At 45.4% G+C, this 23116-nt stretch overlaps 1 protein-coding gene across 4 annotated transcripts in view; it reads left to right on the top strand.

Moving 5' to 3' along the window:
• AP3B2 (adaptor related protein complex 3 subunit beta 2) overlaps positions 1-23116 on the top strand; it is a 79827-nt gene that overhangs the window by 22337 nt on the left and 34374 nt on the right. For all 4 annotated transcript variants that reach the window (XM_083183709.1, XM_083183708.1, XM_083183706.1 and 1 more), the window contains exons 2-9: positions 1935-2010; positions 2091-2165; positions 3252-3347; positions 11188-11348; positions 12410-12476; positions 20206-20388; positions 20606-20785; positions 21477-21574. In XM_083183709.1, the coding sequence (XP_083039835.1) occupies positions 1935-2010; positions 2091-2165; positions 3252-3347; positions 11188-11348; positions 12410-12476; positions 20206-20388; positions 20606-20785; positions 21477-21574 (936 nt within the window). The remainder of the gene's footprint in view (positions 1-1934; positions 2011-2090; positions 2166-3251; positions 3348-11187; positions 11349-12409; positions 12477-20205; positions 20389-20605; positions 20786-21476; positions 21575-23116) is intronic.

The raw sequence follows: 23116 nt of genomic DNA, 5'->3' as shown, positions 1-23116 counted from the left end.
GCTACAGGTCATAAACATTTAGGAAAGTGAAACCAGCAAAAGTAAAACTGACAATGCAGGAGTGTAAATCATACATATTTGTGTTACATTGTGTTTTTTTGGTTCTTCTGTTATCCATTAACACATTACAACAGTCACACTCCCCCCTCCAGGATTCCCTGATATCCCGGCACTAGTGGCTAGTGTTGGTGCCAATTTCCATACACACTCCTAGGGCAAGATGTAATTTTTTAGGTGTCTAAAAAAATCGCACCAATTCCCACATGACACATTTGCGATTTTCGGCCAAAATAGCAAATGGAACAGGGTGCGATTTTTTTGCCAAAGTTGGAATTCGCATGCGATTTAGTGAAATTTGTAGTAACGAAATTGTGTGATTTATTAGTAATGAAGATGTGCGATTTTTAGACATGTTCAGTTTTTTTTTTTATACATGGAATTGTGCGGTATTTGTTTAAAAATATAAAAATGGCATGGGGTCCACCCTCCTTTGCCAAATCCGGACTCATTAAGCTGGACCTGGTTTAAAAAATACGGGATACAAAATGTGTAGCGTTCCCCTGTATATAAGAAACCAGGACTGGCTCAATCCGGGCTGGTTTGGCTCAGAAGGGGAGACCCCACACAGTTACTTAAGTTTCACTTTAACACACTTTTTTGGGCAGAACCAGGCACAGATCTCACTGAACTGTGCATGGTTCTATGAAATTCGCCAGCCTGAACCTGATCTATTTTTTTGGGGGCAATTTCTGGTAACGTTTACCAAAAATCGTACCCTACTACATTTGCAAATTCTATACTTGCGAAAGTATCTGAATGCTATTTGTAATGTGAGATTTTGGTACTCTTTACTTAGAAGGGCGCCCATCATGGCCATCTCGGGCATTGAATGCACTAAAAAATCGGGTGCGATGCGACCGACGAGATGCCCGAGATTTCCCATAGGGAACAATGTTAAATGTCTCAATTGACCCGATTTTCCTGTTCAATGCCTCAATTGACCCAATTTTTCCATAGGAAACAATGTTAAATGGGCCACAGAGGCCAAATAGGCACCCTGAAGTGTATAATGGCCACCCGAATTGTTAACGCCACCCCACGATCAACGTCAACCCGAAGCGTGGCGAGCGCAGCGAGCCCGCGAGGGGCGGCGGTACGCGTCCTACGACCTTTTCATACCCCCACTATCCACGTCGGCGTGGAGTTGAGAATAGAAAGTGTGGCGAGCGCATCGAGCCCCGCGAGGGGACGCGGATACCTTCACAGGTATCCGCGTCCCCTCGCGGGGCTCGCTGCGCTCGCCACGCTTCGGGCTCGGTGGCTCGCTGCGCTCGCCACACTTTCTATTCTCAACTCCACGCCGACGTGGATAGTGGGGGTATGAAAAGGTCGTAGGACGCGTACCGCCGCCCCTCGCGGGCTCGCTGCGCTCGCCACGCTTCGGGTTGACGTTGATCGTGGGGTGGCGTTAACAATTCGGGTGGCCATTATACACTTCAGGGTGCCTATTTGGCCTCTGTGGCCCATTTAACATTGTTTCCTATGGAAAAATCGGGTCAATTGAGGCATTGAACAGGAAAATTGGGTCAATTGAGACATTTAACATTGTTCCCTATGGGAAATCGCGGGCATCTCGTCGGTCGCATTGCACCCGATTTTTTAGTGCATTCAATGCCCGAGATGGCCGAGATTTTTTACTAACGATGCCCACGATCAAAATCGTGGGCGCCGTTCTAAGTAAAGAGTACCGAGATTTTTACCGCTAAATGTGCAATTTAATTCGCAATTCGCACCTTATTACATGTGCGCATTCGCCTGTTTTTTACCCAAAAATCGCACATGTTCAAAAATCACACCCTATTACATTTTGCCCCAAGAGTTGAAGTTAGAGTTGAAGTTTCAATTGTATTATTTTTCTTTGTATTCATTTTCAGACATGATGACTTAAAAGAAATGTTGGACAGCAATAAGGACTCTCTTAAGTTGGAAGCGATGAAGCGGATTGTTGCGGTAATTTCCTTTTATGTCACAAAATGCATCCTCGAAGCAAATTATAGTTCCATTGATAGAACTCCATTTCTCTTCTCTAGATGATAGCTCGAGGAAAGAATACGTCGGACTTGTTTCCAGCTGTTGTGAAAAATGTGGCCTGTAAGAACATTGAGGTGAGATGTGAAAACAGGGACATGGTGGGAGGGTATACGGTTGTATTATCGACCACACTTAGGTCGACAGTCATTAGGTCGACACTGTTGGGTCGACAGGAAGCAAGGTCGACAGGGTTCTAGGTCGACATGGGTGAAGGTCGACAGGTGTCTAGGTCGACATGAGATAAGGTTGACATGGGTTTAGGTCCACACTTGCGTTAGGTCGACATAGGTTAGGTTGACAGGTCATTGGGTCGACATGGGTTTTTTTCACAGTTTTTTTGAGCCGACGTGCCGACAGGCGGTATTTCATGCCCTACCATCCACTAGGGCGTGGTGGGAGAGTAAAATAGTGTGCCAAGTGCAGCGAGGCACCATGCCCAAAGCATTGCGAGTGAAGCAAGCGATGCGAGGGGCTTTGGTTCACTTCCAACTGTGTCCATGTCGACTGTGTCGATATTCAGGTAAAAAAACAGTGAAAAAACCCGTCGACCTGACGACCTAACCCATGTCGACCTAACGCATGTGTCGACCTAAACCCATGTCAACCTTGTCCCATGTCAACCTAGACACCTGTCGACCTAGAACCCTGTCGACCTTGCTGTCTGTCGACCCAACGGTGTTGACCTAATGACTGTCGAACCTAAGTGTTGTCAATAAAACGATCCACACCTGATGGGAGCTGGATGTACAGTAACTCACGCAAGATAGTACTGGAGGGCAGATGTATTAAGCCTGATAAAGTGGAAGGTGATAACGCAGCAACCAATCAACTCCTGTTTTTTTTTTCAAACACAGCTGATTGGCAGGTGCGTTATCACCTTCCACTGTATCACTTTACCAAGCTTAATACATCTGCCTCAGTGTCCTGCATTGCCTGGGTGTGAAGAGAGTGAATGCATCTACTCAGTATACACATCATTTTCTAGGACAATCACAGATCCTTTATTACAAAAAGTTATGTGTTGATAAGAAATGGGAAGGTATTATAAGAAATGGACAGACATTATAAGAAATGGGCAGACATTGATTGGAGAAGTAGCAGCAGGAATGGTTAGTGAAAACCACCTGCCTGTGGATCTAATGTATCATCTTATACTCCAGGTGAAGAAACTGGTTTATGTCTATTTGGTTCGCTACGCTGAGGAGCAACAGGATCTGGCTCTTCTCTCCATCTCCACCTTTCAGCGAGGGTTGAAGGTTGGTCCCAGAACACTGACAATGAAGTTCCAGTGTCCATGGTCCTTTGTTAAATGTTTTTTTAACTTTTTTGCCTACTTACTTTTTATGAAATAATATAATATTTTCCTTGATGTTGTTGTAAATGTTATTTAAACTTATATTTCAACTGGTACCACCATCTTACAATCCATTAGCAGTCCCACCCCCTTCTTAGAACCTATTAGCAGTCCCACCCCCTTCTTAAAACCCATTAGCAGTCCCAGGCCCTTTTTACAACCCATTAGCAGTCCCCGCCCCCTTCTTACAACTCATTAGTCCCATGCCCTTCTTACAATCCATTATTATTCCCAATCTTGTATTAATATTACAGTTGGATCACAAGTGACCAAGTCACATGCTGCTGCTGCTGCTGTGTCTTGCCATAGTTGCACCTGTATGCTTATGTTTGTATCAGACCCCCAGTTGGTGTCTAAGCATACCTCTGACTGTGCCAGAACACTACAGGGACACCCACTTGGAGCATCCTCAGACTCGCTTGGTGCCTATTTAAGCAATTAAAACACCAGCCCAATGGTAGGTGTAGATTCTACATCAGAGTGAGGTTTCAATGTGGGAACCAGTTCAGTGACGTACTGCAACACTCCCATAACACAGAGCATCTTTATGGGACTGAATGGACACCTCCCAGTTACCATACAGGGAAGCCTAGCACATGTTCAGTACATTTCTCTGGTATCCGGTTGATAGAGCTACAGGAAAAAGATAGCCTATTAATAGGTCAACCCCAAATGGTAAACAGGGGAACATTTACTAAGATGGGAGTTCTATTTCACATGGGATGTTGCTATGGGCAACCGATCAGACACTATCTATTATCTTCTAGAAGGTGCTAAATAAATACTGTAAGCAGCATATTCTGATTGGTTGCCCTTAGCAACATCCCATGTGAAATAGAACTACCATCTTAGTAAGTTTCACCCACAGGCTCAAAAGGTCAACAGGTGAAAGGTAGACAGTGCTTAAGGTCAACCAGTTCAGATAATGGTCAATGCACATACGGTCAACAAACATTCTTCCATCTTTTACTATCCCCTTAGACTACGAGGGGACGTGGTGCTACGTTTTAGGGTCCATGTCGAAAATTCGAGACAAAAAAAAGTGAAAAACCCCATGTTGACCTTTTGACTGTCGACATTCCCCATGTCTACCTAATTCTTGTGTCGACCTAATGACTTGTCTACCTAACCCATGTCGACCTTCCTGCATGTCGACCTAATGGTGTAAACCTAATGCTTGTCGACCATCCTGCTGTCTACCCAACAATACCAACCCCATTATATACATTTATCCAGATCGTATCTATAATAGAGTCCATTGTAATATGTACCTAGACAGCAAATGCATAGACCCATACTAATTTTAAAGCACCTGAGGCCAGGTTAGTGGGGTGCTAGTCCAGGTAGGAGGAGGCTTCACCTTTGTCATACATACACAGGGCCTGATTCAGGCCTGATCGCTGGTCTGCAAATCCGGTCCGGTTAATGCCGCCCCACCAGAATTTCCCCCCGCTAGGTTTGAGCCCTTCACACAGGGGGATATCCATTAATAACCAGTCCCTATCTAATGGATTTCCCCCTGTTCGTAGCTGCTGAGTAAGTCTAGGCCGGACATTTTCTGGAATTAGCAGAAAAAAACGAAGGCGTTCCCAAGCATTTTAGGGGAGGCCTTGATCAGCCTGTTCTATGACCCTTAAGGGTCAGAGTTATGCACAGACTGCATACAGCTGGCTGCCGATCGGCGAGATTCTAACAAGCTTTTTGCAGACTTGCACAGGGCAGGATTTTACTCTGTCTGGCCAGTGGCTATCTGACCTCAGGGCTCTGCAACATTGCCCACCAGCGATCAGGTCTGTATCTGACCCTATGGAAAGGTGCCCACACATGGATAGATATCGGATCTAAACCGATATCTATCCAATTTTCTTTCCCAACATTTATTAAGTAATTAAATTACTTAGTAAATGTTATTTCTTTATAAAAATCATATTTTTCATTATCTTATTTCTAAGTGTGGTCCTTTTTTACCTGATATTCTCATGAGATATGCTCTCATCTCCCAGCACCGCTGCGGCCCCTCCTCCCAATGACGTCACCCACCTGGCATTATGCTGGGTTGGGACGCTAGTAGGAAAGGGTTTGCAAGCTTGTATAGTGGAATTACTATATTGTTTATTGTTTACATTTATTCTTATATCTCCTCTGTAAAGGTGCCTATACATGGTGCATTTGCAGGTGCGATGCGATGTGCACTCCCGCGCGCATCCCATCGCACAGTTCAAAAAGTATGTGCTGCACATACTTTTTGAACTAAGTCTCGAGCACTTTGCCTGCAAATCGCATGCGTGCTATGCAATCTAGACCAAAACGCATGCAATGATCGCACCGTGTATGGGCAACCTTAAACATGGATATACTCAAATTCTGTGTACTTTAAGGAATATAATTGTGTTAATAACAATATAACATAACAATATACATATTTGAATGTTAAACTGATTAACTTTCTATATTTGCTGTGACCACTATCCTCGGCATTTAATGTAAATGTGCCATCACTAAGTGAGATCTTCACTGTACAAACTCACATGAGTGTTGACCAAGTAATCAGTGTAAGCTCATGTGGTGATGACAATGTGTTGGAAAATGCTTCATTGAACTTACATTTGGAGCATTGCATGACTGGCATCTCTGAAGCGTGCTGTCAGGACTCCACCTGCCAGATCCTGGCTCCCTGGGTTGTGTGATGCCTTGCTTGTCTATCGCAGTTATTCTTTGCACTGCAGTTCTAGAGAAATAGTTTCCAGATACTTCTAATTACTTCTGGAGCTTTGCCTGTTCAGTAGCCAGGTAGAGCAAGTACTTGTATTATTATACACAGCAGCTTCTCCTACCTGAGAACTGTGGTTTGTTCCTGTGATCTTGCCATGCTACTTCTGCTGTATTTACCTATGAACAAGCTTGTCCGTGACTACATCCCTGCTTCATTACCCATGTATTGACTTTGGCTTGTTTAACTACACTGCATTTACCTTGACTTATTCCTGATTTACTCTACCACCCAGGATCCATTTTCCAATATGTTAATGCCATCCTGCACTCTAGACCTAGGTTACACAAATTCTCCTAAATCAAATTCAGGTCAGCAACTACACAGATCAAACGAATGACTTATAACAGCAGTTTCAAGGATCACACCTCCATCCTGTTTCTCCTGTAACTCCTCAGGAAAGACATGCACCTCTCTCTCTCCATGGTCAAATGGAGACATAACTAAATATGACAATCTGGATTATTGTGTTGATGAAATGAATTTATTTAATGATGACCAAAGTTGTTTTGTTACATCTGAACATGGGCTGATTGGGAATTTAAAGTGGCCCTGGAAAATTTTCCCAAAAGTGGCCTCCTTACACAGCTAGCCTGCTACCTTCTATTCCCTAACACACACATAAATAGTCTGTTACCCTCTATCTTCTCCCGGCTACAGGCAGCACCATAGGCACAACATACCACCAGGAATCTCTGCTTCTGTTGCCAATCTGCCCCTGTATGTGAAATAATCTTGCAAAGTAAGACCAACTGTGACAGGAGACTCATTCTGCACATGTCCAACCACCGACCAGTGCATGTGCAAGCTGAGGGGAGCATTGGATTGGACAATTGGATCCCTCTCACGGAACATTGCGTAGATAATACCATAGGATTATTTTTTTGTTACATATGGGAAATGCAGTTAAAACACAGAAAATGTTTGGCGATTTTACCACATCATTGGTTAGAGGGGTTCCATTAGGGTTACCACCTTTCCCCTTTAATTCCGGACACATATTAATTACACAGGTTCTGTGGCTGGCTGACTTCAAGACTCCATATCACCTGGTTTTAAACTTCCACAGAACCTGTGTAATTAATATGTGTCCGGAATTAAAGGGGAAAGGTGGTAACCCTAGGTTCCATGCAGTTGGTAGTCGGGGAATGAAATATAAATGAAACAATATTGGTATACACCACAGTGCGCAAAAAGCTGCTGGGATGGTGCTATCTCAAGGGTATTTCTTCTTTACCCAGAAAGGACAATAACATGCGAAAGGAATAGAAATAGACCCTCAACCAGCGCTAATATATAATGAATGCAAAAACTTCCCTTCTCAGGGTTTTTCTCTTATGCAAATTCTTTCCCTTGATCCTCACAAGGTCGTCTCCACATCACCAAGCCTCAGAGAAAGGTATATGTGAAGATACAAACATAGGATATCATCGCATAAAACTGTATTTTTAATTTCCACAATAAGTAAAACATAGGGGTACAATGTTAAAACGTTTTCCAAAACATCCGGGTAGGCATACAAAATACACTGGGCTGTAGGCTTAGGCCTGGAAAGGTAATTACCAGATGGATTGGAACTGTTGGAAAAAACAGTTCAAACAGGCATATGCAAAGTCACATACGGATCCCGGGTCACGCAGGTGCTCTCACAGTCTGAAGGTAATCTCCTCTCCTGGGCGTCTGCTGGGCCCGTGTCCACCAACGCATTTCGGATCCCTCTCTGGATCCTTTATCAAGGTGTATGCCTCTCAAGGTATCAGGACCTGCCTCCGGTGCCCGGTCCCATCACGGTCCCGTCGCTCCCAGCGCTGGCTAGTGGCTCCTGTGTATTTCTCACTGGCCAGTTGGTGGACACGGGCCCAGCAGACGCCCAGGAGAGGAGATTACCTTCAGACTGTGAGAGCACCTGCGTGACCAGGGATCCGTATGTGACTTTGCATATGCCTGTTTGAACTGTTTTTTCCAACAGTTCCAATCCATCTGGTAATTACCTTTCCAGGCCTAAGCCTACAGCCCAGTGTATTTTGTATGCCTACCCGGATGTTTTGGAAAACGTTTTAACATTGTACCCCTATGTTTTACTTATTGTGGAAATTAAAAATACAGTTTTATGCGATGATATCCTATGTTTGTATCTTCACATATACCTTTCTCTGAGGCTTGGTGATGTGGAGACGACCTTGTGAGGATCAAGGGAAAGAATTTGCATAAGAGAAAAACCCTGAGAAGGGAAGTTTTTGCATTCATTATATATTAGCGCTGGTTGAGGGTCTATTTCTATTCCTTTCGCAGGGGAATGAAATATAGTCCTACTATATAATCCCATGGCAGCATCTGCGCAGTTAGGTAAAGAAGCTTTTTAGTTATCTGGCTGTCCTCCTAACTCCTGAGGCAATGTTGAAGGAGGTTCTCATAGTAACTACTAGATGGCTGTGGCAATGTGTCCATGATACTTTAAAGTAGGCATGTCCAACCTGCGGCCCTCCAGCTGTTGTGAAACTACACATCCCATAATCCATTGCCATAGTTTTAGCATTCCTTAATAGCAAAACTGGGGGAAGGCATGCAGGGATGTGTAGTTTCACAACAACTGGAGGGCCGCAAGTTTGACATGCCTGCTTTAAGCTTGACCTTATGTACATTGTGCCAAATTCATGTTTGTACACAATGTCCAATTATCATACAACACATTATCAGCAAACTGTGCATGCGCTGCAATCACAATGCACATGCGCAAGGGAGCTGCTGTGATCCCACTCGCACTGAGAACTCAGACACAGAGGATTGATAGGCAGTGGCCATTTTAGGTGTATCATTGTTTTTCGAGGCCTGTATCTTTTGATGGCTGCATGATTATATTTGCAAATTCATGGAGTCTGTGGCCATAGACCAACCTTAGCTTTGATGTTCTCCGTAATTGCCTATGGTCTGTAAATGTATACGCAATTGCAAATTACTTTGCGATGGCTCAGGTGGGCAATTGCATTTGCGCACAAACCTGAATTAGGCCCATTGTGCTACAGTACAGTGATAACAGCTTCATGTGATTAATTTTTGTGTCTTCCTCACATTCCCCAGAAGCCAAAGTCTCAGCAATCATCATTAGCTGCTAATTTCATACATGGCAGTTTTGTGACCTTTGTTTCTCGCATGTGTTCAGTATGAATAACGATTTCCTGAGCATGTATATGCACTGTGACCTGTGTTTAGCTGCATTACATGGGGCTGTGCATTACATGGGGCTGTATTGGCCTAGAGCAGTGGTAGCCAACTCCAGTCCTCGAAAAAACTACCAACATGTCACATTTTCCAGACAACCTAGCAGGTGCACTCATTACTGACTAGGCAAAACGAAGGCTGCATAAGCCAGAGTGTAGTTAAGAGCCCGGGGATTTAGGGGTTAAACGCAGATACACTAGCAGCATCAGAGCAGTGTGTAATTCTTAGACAGGTTAGCATGTGGTGCTTATGGGCCAATCAGCACCCAGAGGGGAGGTAGCTTAAGGGGGGTATATAGGGTCCAGCTTAGGGGGAGGAACTTCCTCTTGGAATCCGGATTCCCACCCTCCCTCCCTTCTTTTCTTTCCTCTCTCTGGTGCTCATTGCCTTCGGGCTGTCCAAACAATTCGGTTAAATTTAATTTAGTTTAAAAATCGGCGAGAAGGCGCTCTCGACCAGCAGTCGGGTGAGGTGTCAGGTGGTCACCGTGCGGTATTACCCCCCCCTTGCCAGGACGGTGGGCGAGTCCCGAAATGAGCGGGGACGGTGGGCACTTCCTTGAGGTGTCCGCGCCTTACCTTAGAGGGGGCGGGGAGCCGTCACGGTGCAGGCTGTACCTTACGTAAGGGGTGTGTTTGTTAGATTGGAGCGAGGCAGTCGCTGCCATTGACATACACCTCTGACTGGTGCTGGTCTCAAGTGCTGTCTTGGCCATCCCTTTGATAGACTAACAAGGGTCATACCACCTAAATAAATAACTTGACCATTTTAAACTTATGCCATGGTTGTCTGAGTCTTATTTTTAGATAAGGTGTCCGCGTGAATTATTTCTAGGAAGTTATTGTAAAGGTAACAACAAAGGGTAACCAATATAATCCCTTGGGCGCCTTAACACATTTTAAAAGACCCACAGGTGGAGCTAATTACTTCACTTGTGATCCTGTGAGGAGATCTGAAAAACATTAACTGTTGGTAGCTCTTGAGGACTGGAGTTGGCTACCCCAGGCCTGGGGCATCCAGAGCCCCTAATTAAACCCTATGTACACATTTTGAGCATGGCTGTCTCATGTGGAATACACATTGAGCACTTAATACCCAATCATACTTCATGCATCCCCAAAGATAGTTCCATGTAAAATGTGAATAGAGAACAACTACACAGTAAATGTATATTCATCTACTTGTTTTTGCTTTATATAGTTTTTAACTTTTATTTATATTGTGTCAATATATTATAAGTGACTTTACTGAGATGTTTTTTTTTCTATACCAATGCCACAAATTGGGCCGAAGTCATATATTCCTGGATCAGCGTGTTGCGATGCAAAATAGTGATGTTCTGTACTTTGCGCATGCCCTGGACATGGTACTGCTGGTGGTTTTTGGGGTGTGACAAGGCCAGGACCTCAGACAACTGCTGTGGCCAATTTGAATGACCCGTGGGTCACACAGCCAGCGTTGGTATCACAGATGATCCAATGCTGTGTCCTACAATGCAGCACGGATCACTGATCCAACTAGGATGAGTTTACTTATATCACACACTTCCTGCTGCGTTACCGCAATAGTGCATTACTGCTGCTTTAAAGTAAGAATCTGAGATAGCTCCACGTCTGAATTAGGCCCACGTAATCCATGTAGTAATATTCTCCAATACTGAAGAATTATTTAAGGTTTTTGATGATATGTCTAGGGCTCAGTGCTGCTTTGAGGAATAGCTGTCCATGACATGTGCTGTTTTTTTTCTCTGCAGGACCCAAATCAGCTGATCCGTGCCAGTGCTCTGCGTGTTCTCTCCAGTATCCGGGTGCCAATCATCGTGCCAATTATGATGCTTGCAATAAAGGAAGCTGCTTCAGACATGTCTCCTTATGTGCGCAAGACAGCAGCACATGCTATACCCAAACTGTACAGGTAACAGTGCCTGAAATGAGTCAATTACAACCACTGGAAGAGTCCATTTTGCATCGACGGTGGGGTAATTGGATCCACTATGGACATTGTAGGGTTTGCGAAGTCTGTTGTGGTATCCGGATGGAAGATATACAGCAAATAGACAGTCAATAGGTCGACAACAGATGATTAGACCTTTAGATTGCGTTACCCAATAGATGCCTATGAGCTTTTATTCGCATATCACCCTGAGAGGGATCTAATCTGATCCCTCCCAGCACTTCGTGCATCATACGATGCATGGGTAAATAGTCTCATGTGTCCTAAACCCAGGAGTCCCCACACCAAAAAGGACACCTGTCAACTGGAGAGCTGGCCTTACTCTGCTTGTGCGACAATCCCTAAAATCTCTTACGTTGCATGTGTTACACAGAGTGAACACACTAAAGCACTGTTGTGTTTGAGTCGCCCCCAATCACGTAAGTGCTGGACACTCTGCATAGAGATGGTCTGTCATATTGTATTGTCGCAGGTATGTAACAGAAGTGTTTGCAAACACAGATGCTCAATTATTTTCTGTGCATTATAAATCTGCACCGATCATGGAGCTAGTGCAGGCTTTAGTGGCACGACCGATGGTTGCGTCTGAAGACGCATCAGGGATGCTGAAAGTGGGTTTCGCATTCCTTGCACGTTCATATGCACAGATGTGTACCAGGTAATGGCCTTCTAGTGGCATCTGCATAAAGTCACAGAGGGGCCAAAAGAATGACTAAAGAATTAAATATAATAGGGTGAGAGATTTGGTAAGAAATCTCCAGGGTATTTTTTAAAGCGGCAATAATTTACACTGCAAAATCAATCTGGGCGCAGTGTAAATGATTGCCGCTTTTAAAAAAATTTAAATTTCTTACCAAATCTCTCACTTTCTGATTCTCTCACCCTATTACAATTTTTAAATTATGAATTATGTACATTTTGCTGCTCCGCAAAATCTGCTGCCTTAGGCATATACTTCCATTTTCACCAGTGTCAGCGTCTTGTTCTTTCCTAAAGATACATCCCTCTCCATCTCTCTGCAGCTTGGACTCAGACCAGAAGGACCAGCTCATCGAAGTGATAGAGAAACTGCTGTCCGACAAAACAACAGTGAGTCTAGCATTGAGAATCCAATAATATGTTTTTATATATATAAACTGGATCAGGGAGGATACTTTAAACAGAAGCATGACAACCTGTCAGATAAGATTGGGGGGCTGTCTACTAAACCAGTCAGTATTTTGCATATACCTGAGCACCTATAAGAACCACTGATTATGCAGTAAACTGATCATTTCTGACATTACTTTTGGCAGAGCTATTGCACTTTTTTCTGGAGAGGATTTTTCCTATCAATGGTTCCGATCATCTAAAGACGCTGCTAGCTATCAAGCGTCAAGCTCCTAAAAGTTACATTTCCCAGAGCTTGGTAAACCTGGTAATTTTTTAATGGCCATAGAAATTTACCGGAACTGATCCTACAGTTGAAAATGGAGCAACCACAGCAAATATCTCTGATTTCTCTTTCAATGGTCCTGGTGACACAGCTCAACACTGGGATGTAGGAGGGTCCGAAGGAGCCAGGCACCTATCCTAAAGCTTTAGAGGGTAGGCTCCTCCCCTACTGCATCCCTGGACTCTTCAGTTCGTGTTAGGTGCCCACTGGAGTGGGTGCTATTCTAAAGGGCTGCAGGAGCAGCCGAAGAATTAGAGTAGTTAGGGTTTTTTTATTATTTTATTAACTATTACCCTAGCTAGGTAGGCACAGTGTGAGGATTTTCATAGTGAATCCTCACACTGCTAGCGCAGCAGGAGCTGACAGAAGCGCGTCCTGTCAGCTCTCTGTGCACAGGGTAGACTCTGTCTGGTCTCCCTGTGCTGCGCTTACAGCCTCTATTAAGAGGCTGCCTGGGCTCCGGAGTAGCCTGAAACCGGCTCCACATTTAGGTGGGGATCATGGGGGACAGGCGCTCCGTGATGGCGGCGGCCATTTTATGCGGAGCTTACACGCTGAGCTCCTGACTGAGAGGACAGCAGCGCTGTGACAGGCATGTTCCAAGTGGTCCCCATTTGAGGGGGAGATACTGGAACAAGGAAATCCTACCTAAGGAGCGGCTAGCTGGGGGTGGTTGGCGCCAAAAGGTCACGGACCCCGCAGCAGCAGGGACTTTGGTCTCTTCCTTCACTCTGACTTTGGCGCCTTTCAGAACGCTTGCAGCGGAGCTGAGCTGGCTTATTGATCCTGGCAGAGTGACTTGGATTTCCTGGGCATCGCTTCCCCGCAGTTGAAACCTACAGACAGCTAAGTGATTGGGTGCATTGACTTTGTATAAACGCTTGTACAATTGTTTGCACTGTGTATATTGAGATATATATATATACGCTTCACTTGCATCATGTCTGAGCATCAGGCTGTGGTTTTGGGGGAGGGAGTCCTTAGTGCACTGAGCGCGTGCAATGTTTGCACACAAAAGTTTGTCCCTGAGCAGATGGCCAAGGGGGGCTTATGTATTACTTGCGCTGATGTGAGACCCATGGGCAGTGAACACCATAGGGGAGAGCAGAGTGAACCTGCGTGGGCCAGTGCCCTAGGCAGGTCGGTAAACGCTTTGGTGCAGCTTCTGGACAGGCAGAGTGATGTGCTGGTAGAATCACAGAGACCTATGCCATCATCTCAGCAGTCGTCTGGCTCCTTACCTCTTACCCAGGCAGATCCTGCACTTATTCAGGTGATGCAGGATACTGCTAAGGGGATCAACAGATTCAGTGAAATACTGGACAAAATGGATGAGGTTACAGGGACCCCTAAAAGGTCTTATGCTATGCCTAATGTGTTAGAGGAAGAGGAAGGAGAGTATACTGACACACCCTGGGACCAGGGTGATGATTTTGAAGAGACCTCTGCTGCTGGTATAGAGGATCTTATTGTGGCTGTAAAACAGGCGTTAAAACTGTCTGTTGAGGATAAGACCCCTGTTAAGGGTGTTTTTAAGCGACAGCGAAAGGAGGCTGTTACTTTTCCCTCAGATGAGGGGTTACAGGAACTATTGGAAGGGGCTTGGAAAACCCCAGATAAGAGGCTACAGATGCCTAAAAGATTCCTTAGTCTGTACCCCATGCCGGAGTCTCATTCTGAACTCTGGGAAAAGGTGCCTGTTGTGGATGCTTCTGTGGCACGCTTATCAAAAGCTACGGTATTACCTGTACAGGGTGGTGCAGCTTTTAAAGATGCTGTGGATAAAAAGCTAGAGGGAAACCTCAAGGCTATTTTTGAAGGGGTGGGGTTTACCCTGCGTCCCCTTATTGCTTCAGCCTGGGTCTCTAAGGCCATTATAGAGTGGGCTGGTGAGCTATGCACCATGCTGCAGGCTGACCACGGTGCTTTGCTGGTAGCAGAAAAGATTAAGGCCGCTGCAGAATATGCGGTGGAAGCAGAGGAGGAAGCTCTTAAAATGGCTACCAGAGTATCCACAGTCTCCATAAATGCCAGGAGGGTACTCTGGCTTAAGGCCTGGGAAGCGGACAATGAGTCCAAAAAGGCCTTAGAAATGTTAGCTTTCAAGGGAAAGTTACTTTTTGGTTCTGAGCTTGAGGAGATTATAAAACAAGCCACAGGCGGCAAGAGTACGTTTCTGCCGGCCTCCTCAACAAAGCAGTCATCCAGATTTGCTGCTTTTAGGCCGTCCTTTCGGCCCTCCCCTAGAGGTGGTGCGTCCTTTCGGGGACAATCGTTCAGGGGAAAGTTCCAGAACTCCAGGGGCAAATCCCAAAGGTCCAAGTTTGGCTCTTTCAATAAGAAGCCTGCCTCTAAAGGAGAGGAAAAACCCTCCGCATGACTGCCAGGGGATCAGCCCGGCAGGGATAAAGGTGGGGGGGCGTCTTACACACTTCAGAGACGCTTGGGCTTCTCTAGACCAGGATACCTGGGTCTTAGAGATTATTACCCAGGGTTACAAAATCCCTTTCAGAGGGCGGACTCCAAAGAGGTTCATCCCCACACCCATACCAAAGCAGGCGCTCCTGCGCACAGCTCTTATGAGAGCGGCTCATTCCCTTTTGGAAAAAGGGGTGGTAGTCCCGGTTCCCAGGGCAGAGTGGAAGAAAGGATTTTACTCCACGCTGTTCCTGGTGCCCAAACCAGACGGGTCTTTCAGACCAATACTAAATTTGAAGTCCTTAAATGTTCACCTTTGGGTAGACCATTTCAAAATGGAGTCTTTGAGAACTGTACTCCTGAGTCTGGACCAGGGAGAATTTCTGGCGTCCATGGATGTCCAGGACGCATATCTGCACGTTCCCATTCACCCGGAACATCAGATGCTGTTGAGATTTGCCATAGGAGACCTGCATTTACAGTTCCGGGCGTTACCCTTTGGCCTAGCAACCGCGCCAAGGGTATTTACAAAAATAATGTCTGTGATGGCGGCAGTGCTGAGGCTCAGGGGAATCACAGTAATACCCTATTTGGACGATCTCCTGTTCAAAGCAGAATCAGCAACACTGCTTCAAAGTCATTTAAAAGAGGCCATCAGTTTTTTGCAGGCTCACGGCTGGATTTTAAACTTACAAAAATCTCAGTTGGTACCATCACAGAGGATCCAGTTCTTGGGAGTCATACTGGATACCCATCTCCATCGGGTATTCCTCCCGGAGATAAAGGCCAGGGACCTGGTCAATCTAGTTCAGGAGATCCTCAGTGCTCCGAGCTTGTCAGTATGGAGGTGCCTCAAACTCCTGGGGAAAATGGTGGCGTCATTCGAAACGCTTCAATTTGCCAGGTTCCACTCTCGAGTATTCCAATGGAACATTTTGTCAGCCTGGTCAGGAAACACTTTGACCATGAAGACGGAGTTGATAGTGCTGTCCGCAGACACTCGGGACTCCTTGAAATGGTGGACAGAGGTAGATTCCCTTCAGTGGGGTCGGTCATTACAGACCTGGGACTGGTTGATAGTAACTACCGATGCCAGTCTCAGGGGCTGGGGGGCAGTAGCCCTGGATCTCAGGCTGCAGGGCCTGTGGACGGCAGAGGAATCAGCGTTGCCAATCAACATCTTGGAGCTGAGAGCTGTCTGGAAAGTGATTTCCTTGGCGGGAGACAGGTTAAGGAACTCCCCCTTGAGGATTCAGACCGACAATGCCACAGCTGTGGCGTATCTGAATCACCAGGGAGGTACACGCAGCAGATTGGCCATGTGGGAGGTGTCCAGAATCTTTCTATGGGCGGAACAGAATGTTCCTGCAGTATCGGCTATATTCATTCCAGGAGTGGAGAATATAGAAGCAGACTTCCTGAGCAGGGAGGAGCTCAAGGAAGGAGAATGGAGCCTACACCCTCAGGTGTTTCACCAGATCACTGCAATGTGGGGAACTCCGGATTTGGACCTAATGGCATCCAGGTTCAACCATCAGGTGCCCAGGTTCTATGCCAGAACGAGAGATCCGCTAGCAGAGGCAGTGGATGCCATGACTACCCATTGGCAGGGAGATCTTCTTTATGCATTCCCTCCTATTCCGATGTTAGCAAGACTGTTAAAGAGGGTACAGGACCAGAAGGTCCCGGTGATCCTTGTGGCCCCAGATTGGCCAAGGAGGTCTTGGTATTCGAGGCTTCAGAGGTTATCAGTGGATTCATGGCGTCTACCTCTGAGACCAGACCTGTTAAGACAAGGCCCATTCAATCATCTGGATTCCGATCGATTGATTTTGACGGCTTGGTTATTGAAACCGCCATTTTGAAAAAGAAAGGATTTTCTGACGCAGTAGTGCAGACTATGATAAAAGCCAGAAAGGCTGTTTCTTCTGCAAATTATTATAGAGTCTGGAAGACTTATATTAGATGGTGTGAGAGGCAAAAAGCTCACACATCTCACTTCAAATTATCAAAAATGTTGGATTTTTTACAAGATGGATTTTCTTCGGGCCTAAGCCTTCAGTCGTTGAAGGTGCAGATTTCGGCCTTGTCCATCTATTTTCAAAAAAGAATTGCCATTTTACCGGAGATTCAAACTTTTTTACAAGGGGTATCCAAACTGAAACCCCCTTACAAGCAACCAGTAGCACCTTGGGACCTGTCACTGGTTTTGGATTGCCTTCAGAAGGCACCTTTTGAGCCTTTGAGGTCGGCTGACTTTAAGTTTCTCACGTGGAAGTTAGTGTTTTTGTTAGCAGTAGCATCTGCTAAGAGGGTGTCTGAGTTGGGAGCCTTGTCATGCAAATCTCCCTTCTTAATCTTTCACGATGACAGGGCTGTTCTGAGAACAGTGCCGCAATTTTTACCGAAGGTAGTCTCTGCCTTCCATTTAAATCAGGAGATAGTTCTACCTGTGTTTCAACCCCCAGAGGGTTCCAAGAAAAGGGACAAGTTGAAGACTTTGGATGTTGTGCGTGCCTTACGCATATATGTGGACAGAGTGAAGAGTGTTAGAAAGACTGACACTTTATTGGTATTGTATGACGTACATAAAATTGGTTGGCCTGCATCTAAGCAGACCATTGCTAGGTGGTTGCGATCTGTGATAGCTTTTGCATACACCAAAGTGGGTAGGCCTGTACCGGCCAGAATTAATGCGCATACCACCAGGTCAGTTGCTACCTCTTGGGCGGTCCGACATGGGGCCACAGCGGAGCAGGTTTGCAGAGCTGCCACTTGGTCATCTGTTCACACATTTGCCAAATTCTATAGGTTCCATGAGTTCGCGTCGGAGGACGCATCATTCGGGCGAGCAGTGCTGAGAGCTGCAGACCTGAGCGTACCCTCCCAAAGGACCGGCTCTGGAACGTCCCAGTGTTGAGCTGTGTCACCAGGACCATTGAAAGAGAAAAAGGGATTTTTGTAAGAACTTACCGTTCGAATCCCTTTCTCTGATATGGTCCTGGTGACACAGCGATCCCTCCCTTACGCTCAGTAAGTATGCCAGAATTTCATGATGTTCATGTTAAAATGGTTAAAAGTTAACAGTTTCTGTTATAAAATGTGCATATAATATGTGCAGGCGTTTGTACTGAGTTTATGTATTCCAGTGGCTTTGAAAGTTGAACTGAAGAGTCCAGGGATGCAGTAGGGGAGGAGCCTACCCTCTAAAGCTTTAGGATAGGTGCCTGGCTCCTTCGGACCCTCCTACATCCCAGTGTTGAGCTGTGTCACCAGGACCATATCAGAGAAAGGGATTCGAACGGTAAGTTCTTACAAAAATCCCTTTATCTGTAGTGTTACCGTCTTAATATATTCAGGGAAACCAATGAAGAAATCCTCTGAACATTAGTTTTCTGAGGATTTTCTGCAAAAACACTTTCATACTGTACATATGCCTCTATGACGTGATATAAACTACAGACTGCCACAACATGGCAATGTAGACACACAAATAATGGAATCTAAAGACAGGGAAAGCAGTACAGTAACAGCCACAGGACCCTTTACCAGGCTGGAGAAATGGTCAGCACCCACTGGACTGATAACCTCAGGATAGGAATACAATGCTGAAGGTCTAAATGGTTGTATCCAGTGTGGTGATAGCAAGCAGAGTCTGAGGATGGGCAATACCCAGCCCTGACTTAGGGGTATATATATATAAAAAAAAAATACATTCTGATTGGTTTCCCATATAAACTTCCCATGAGAAATAGAACTGCCATCTTAGTAAATGTTCCCCTCTAGAATCTAATTGGTTGCTATGGTAACATCTGAGAGTACCGGATATATATAAAGGGGTACTTGTGGAGTATCACGGCTCCTATCGCATGCCATATATAGTGGCATGCGATGCGATGCGATTTTTACCGTTTTTGACAAAATCGTATGCAATCGCATCGCATGCGATCGCATAAGATTTTGCACTGAAAAGCATCCAAATGCATTGGAATTAGTATTAAACATGTTCAATGGCCCCCAACTGGCATTTTTGAGGCTGTACCACCCCCACTATCAACGCAAACCCGAAGCGTGGCGAGTGCAGCGAGCCCGCGAGGGGCGGCAGTACACGTACTACGACCTTTTCATACCCCCACTATCCACGTCGGCGTGGAGTTGAGAATAGAAAGTGTGGCGAGCGCAGCGAGTCACCGAGCCCGAAGCGTGGCGAGCGTAGCGAGCCCCGCGAGGGGCCGCGGACACCTGTGAAGCCCGTAAGGGGACGCGGATACCTGTGAAGGTATCCGCGTCCCCTCGCGGGGCTCGCTGCGCTCGCCACGCTTCGGGCGCGGTGGCTCGCTGCGCTCGCCACACTTTCTATTCTCAACTCCACGCCGACGTGGATAGTGGGGGTATGAAAAGGTCGTAGGACGTGTACCGCTGCCCCTCGCCACGCTTCGGGTTCGCGTTGATAGTGGGGATAGTACAGCCTCAAAAATGCCAGTTGGGGGCCATTGAACATGTTTAATACTAATTCCAATGCATTTGGATGCTTTTCAGTGCAAAATCGTATGCGATCGCATGCGATTTTTTTGCATAAGATGGCCATCGTGGGAGCCGTGATACTCCACAAGTACCTATAAAGGGATACACACCCTGACATTTAGCCTGGCATGTATCTTCACTTGAATGCTATTATATCTATCCACTGTTACTATAGTAAATGTGTTAACTCCACACACTGACCATTTTTGTCATGTTTGGTGGGCCAGGAACACAACGTTTTGTTCCTCAAGTATTAGTAAGTGCCATTCAGATGTAGCATCTGCTTGTTTATATACATAGAGAAGACACAGTAGTCACTTGTGCAATGTGTAATTATGTTTCTGTATAACAGTAAAAGCATTTATTCAGTGGTTACAGGTGATATATGCTAAGCCTCTCCCAGAAGTGACATGTACTGAATGCACTATTATTTTCCCCAAGCTGGTGGCGGGCAGTGTAGTTATGGCTTTTGAAGAAGTTTGTCCTGAGCGTATTGATCTAATCCATAAGAATTACCGCAAGCTGTGTAACCTGCTGATTGATGTGGAGGAGTGGGGGCAGGTGGTGATCATCAATATGCTGACACGTTACGCAAGGACACAGTTCCTGAACCCAAATAAAAATGTGAGTTTTACATGGACCATTTCACTTCTTCCATATCTCCTTTCCTTTCAAATCCATGTATTTTCTGTGCCTTCAATTTGCTACTGTGTGTTATACTTAACTCTTAATCTGCTTTTCTTTACAGTTTCCTACGTGTTTGCTTTCATCCTCTGCTGGCTTTTCTTATTTAGTTTAACCATAGCTTTATTTTCCTACCTTCACTTCTTACCTTATGCAGGAGTCTCTACTCGAAGAAAATCCTGATAAAGCTTTCTATGGCTCAGATGATGACGAAGGCAGCAAAGAAGAGAAATCAGAACCATCTTCTCTGGTGAAACGCAAGCCGTACATTATGGACCCAGACCACCGCCTACTGCTCCGCAACACCAAGCCCCTACTACAGAGCCGGAATGCTGCTGTAAGATACTGCCGGGGAAAGTGGTTTAGGGTTACACTGGTTAATTCTACAAGAGGGGTGGGTTAGTATTAGGATGAGTGAAAGGGGTAGGATAAAAATACTAACTACGATCCTTCACGATTTTGACCATCGGGATCCTGCTGTTTGTATTCTGAGTGTCGGGATATCGTACCCTACCCGTTGTGCACTGCACATGCTCCGTATCCAAGGAAAAATTAATGGTGTGCGAGTGGAAATGAATAAAATTACTTGTTGCAAATTTGCCCTGTAGTTTTAACAGACAGAACATATCTTGGACCAATTGCCTTGACATAAGAAGTTAACAGAAGTAAATACATTCTATTGTCAGCATAGTTTTCTCATGAGCCTTCAAGGGGTCCTGTAAGCCATATATTTGGTATAATGATAACTGTTTTTATGATACAAGAATTTCTTTTAATTAAGGGAAGTGCTTGATTTTTAATATCAACTTTCACATGTCATGTGTTTGGGATCATGTATTCTGCCTGTTAGGTGCTTGGGCTTGGTAAATGTATGTGCTATTATAACACTGTGATGGCTACACTAACTGACAAAAGTTTAAGAACACCACCAGGTGTTATTGACATTTATACAGTTTAATGTCTCTCTGTACTCCACTGATTGGATAAGAAAAAGATATGTGCTGTAACGTTCATCAATCTCTCCACAGGTAGTTATGGCGGTGGCACAATTATATTTTCACCTGGCACCAAAAGCAGAAGTTGGGGTAATAGCAAAGGCCTTGGTCCGGTTGCTACGCAGTCACAGGTATGTGAATATTCAGGTATTCAATATATATATTATCACTAAGCGAATATGTGTTTGCCTATATAGTCACACTGCACATGTGTCCAATGGTGTGTACACACTAGGGGGTCAAATTAATAAGATGGGAGTTCTACTGAAGATGGGATGTTGCCCATAGCAACCTATCAGATTCTATCTGTTATCTTCTAGTAGGTGCTTAATAAATAAAAAGTAGAATGTGATAGGTTGCTATGGGCAACATCCCATCTTTAATAGAACTCCAATCTTAGTAAATTTACCCCTAAGTCCTAGTACTGATTGATATGCATCCAAAGTGCCTTGTAAATCTGCTGGGCCTTACTATGAGGTGAGTCCACAGGTCTATAAGCTACTTTAACACTCATTTTGAAAAACATAACAATAATAAACCAGGTCCCCCTGACAGAACATCAGATGACATTGTGGGGCCCATGTTGGACATAATTTGCATCTTAGAGTGGATTCAATCATTATTCAGTGTCCACACATGAAACGGGTGAGTAACGATGCAGTTGTGTCTGGTTCATGTCCGGCCGCTGCAGTCTAAGGGCGAAATCCCGCACGGCCAGGAAGCCGTGCCGTGCACAGTAGTTGTGAATGAAGACTATTGTGTCCATTCAAACGGGACGGCCACGGCCCGGCCGTCCGGTTGCAGCCGGATCCCGCCACTGGAAGGGACGGCTGCCGGGCTGTGGCCATCCCCTCCATGATAGACTACTGTGTGCTGCATGGCTTCCTGGCTGTGTGAGTTTTCGCCGCCCGGCAGGAGCCGGAATGTGTGCCCACACACACTAGAACGATTTCTTAGCCGATTGGCCGAAATCGGCCGATATATATTGTCCAATGCTTACCGATAATCGGTTGAAAAATCGGCCAATATCGGTCCGATGCGCGCTCCCGTGGATCTTTTGCTACTGTAAATCTTCTGATCTTATATGCTGCAGGAAAGATCAGAAGCTTCAACAAAAGATCCATAGGAACACACATGGGATGTTAAGAAAAATCTGTGGTAAAGGTCTGCGCTTGCCTGAAATCTTTTGTCCAGGACGGACAAAAGATTTTTAGGCTAATTTATGCGCACATCTAAAGATCGCAGATCTTTCTAGTGTGTGGGCACCTTAAGGAGTAAGATATGCTAATTAAGCGATCTGGCCATCTGTTTAGGTATTTGTTCATTTTCAAGTGTCTCCATTGCAAGCCCGCTTTTTATTGCATATGTACTTGCGCAAGCTCCATGCTGGGTACAAGTGATCCAACTGTAGCCGATCACGGAAAAATAGCACACAAAATCGGGTTACACGCCTCAGACACACCAATGTCACCCCATTTGACCTTAGTCTGTAGAACAGAACAGACCAGACATAGGGGGAGATTCTCTAAACTAAAAATGCGGATAAAACCCCGTTATCTGGGTTTTTACTGCATTTTGGGATGCTCTAAGCATCCCCCGCCGGGTTACCGCGACAGAGGGCATCGCCAGAAAAATCTGGCAATGCCCCGTAGAAGCCTATGGGCTTCTAACGC

Source organism: Crinia signifera, chromosome 4 (assembly GCF_055691185.1).
Source record: "Crinia signifera chromosome 4, ASM5569118v1, whole genome shotgun sequence".
Lineage (NCBI taxonomy): Eukaryota > Metazoa > Chordata > Amphibia > Anura > Myobatrachidae > Crinia > Crinia signifera.
The sequence above is the reverse complement of the archived record's forward strand: the minus strand, read 5'-3'. Positions and strand labels throughout refer to the sequence as shown.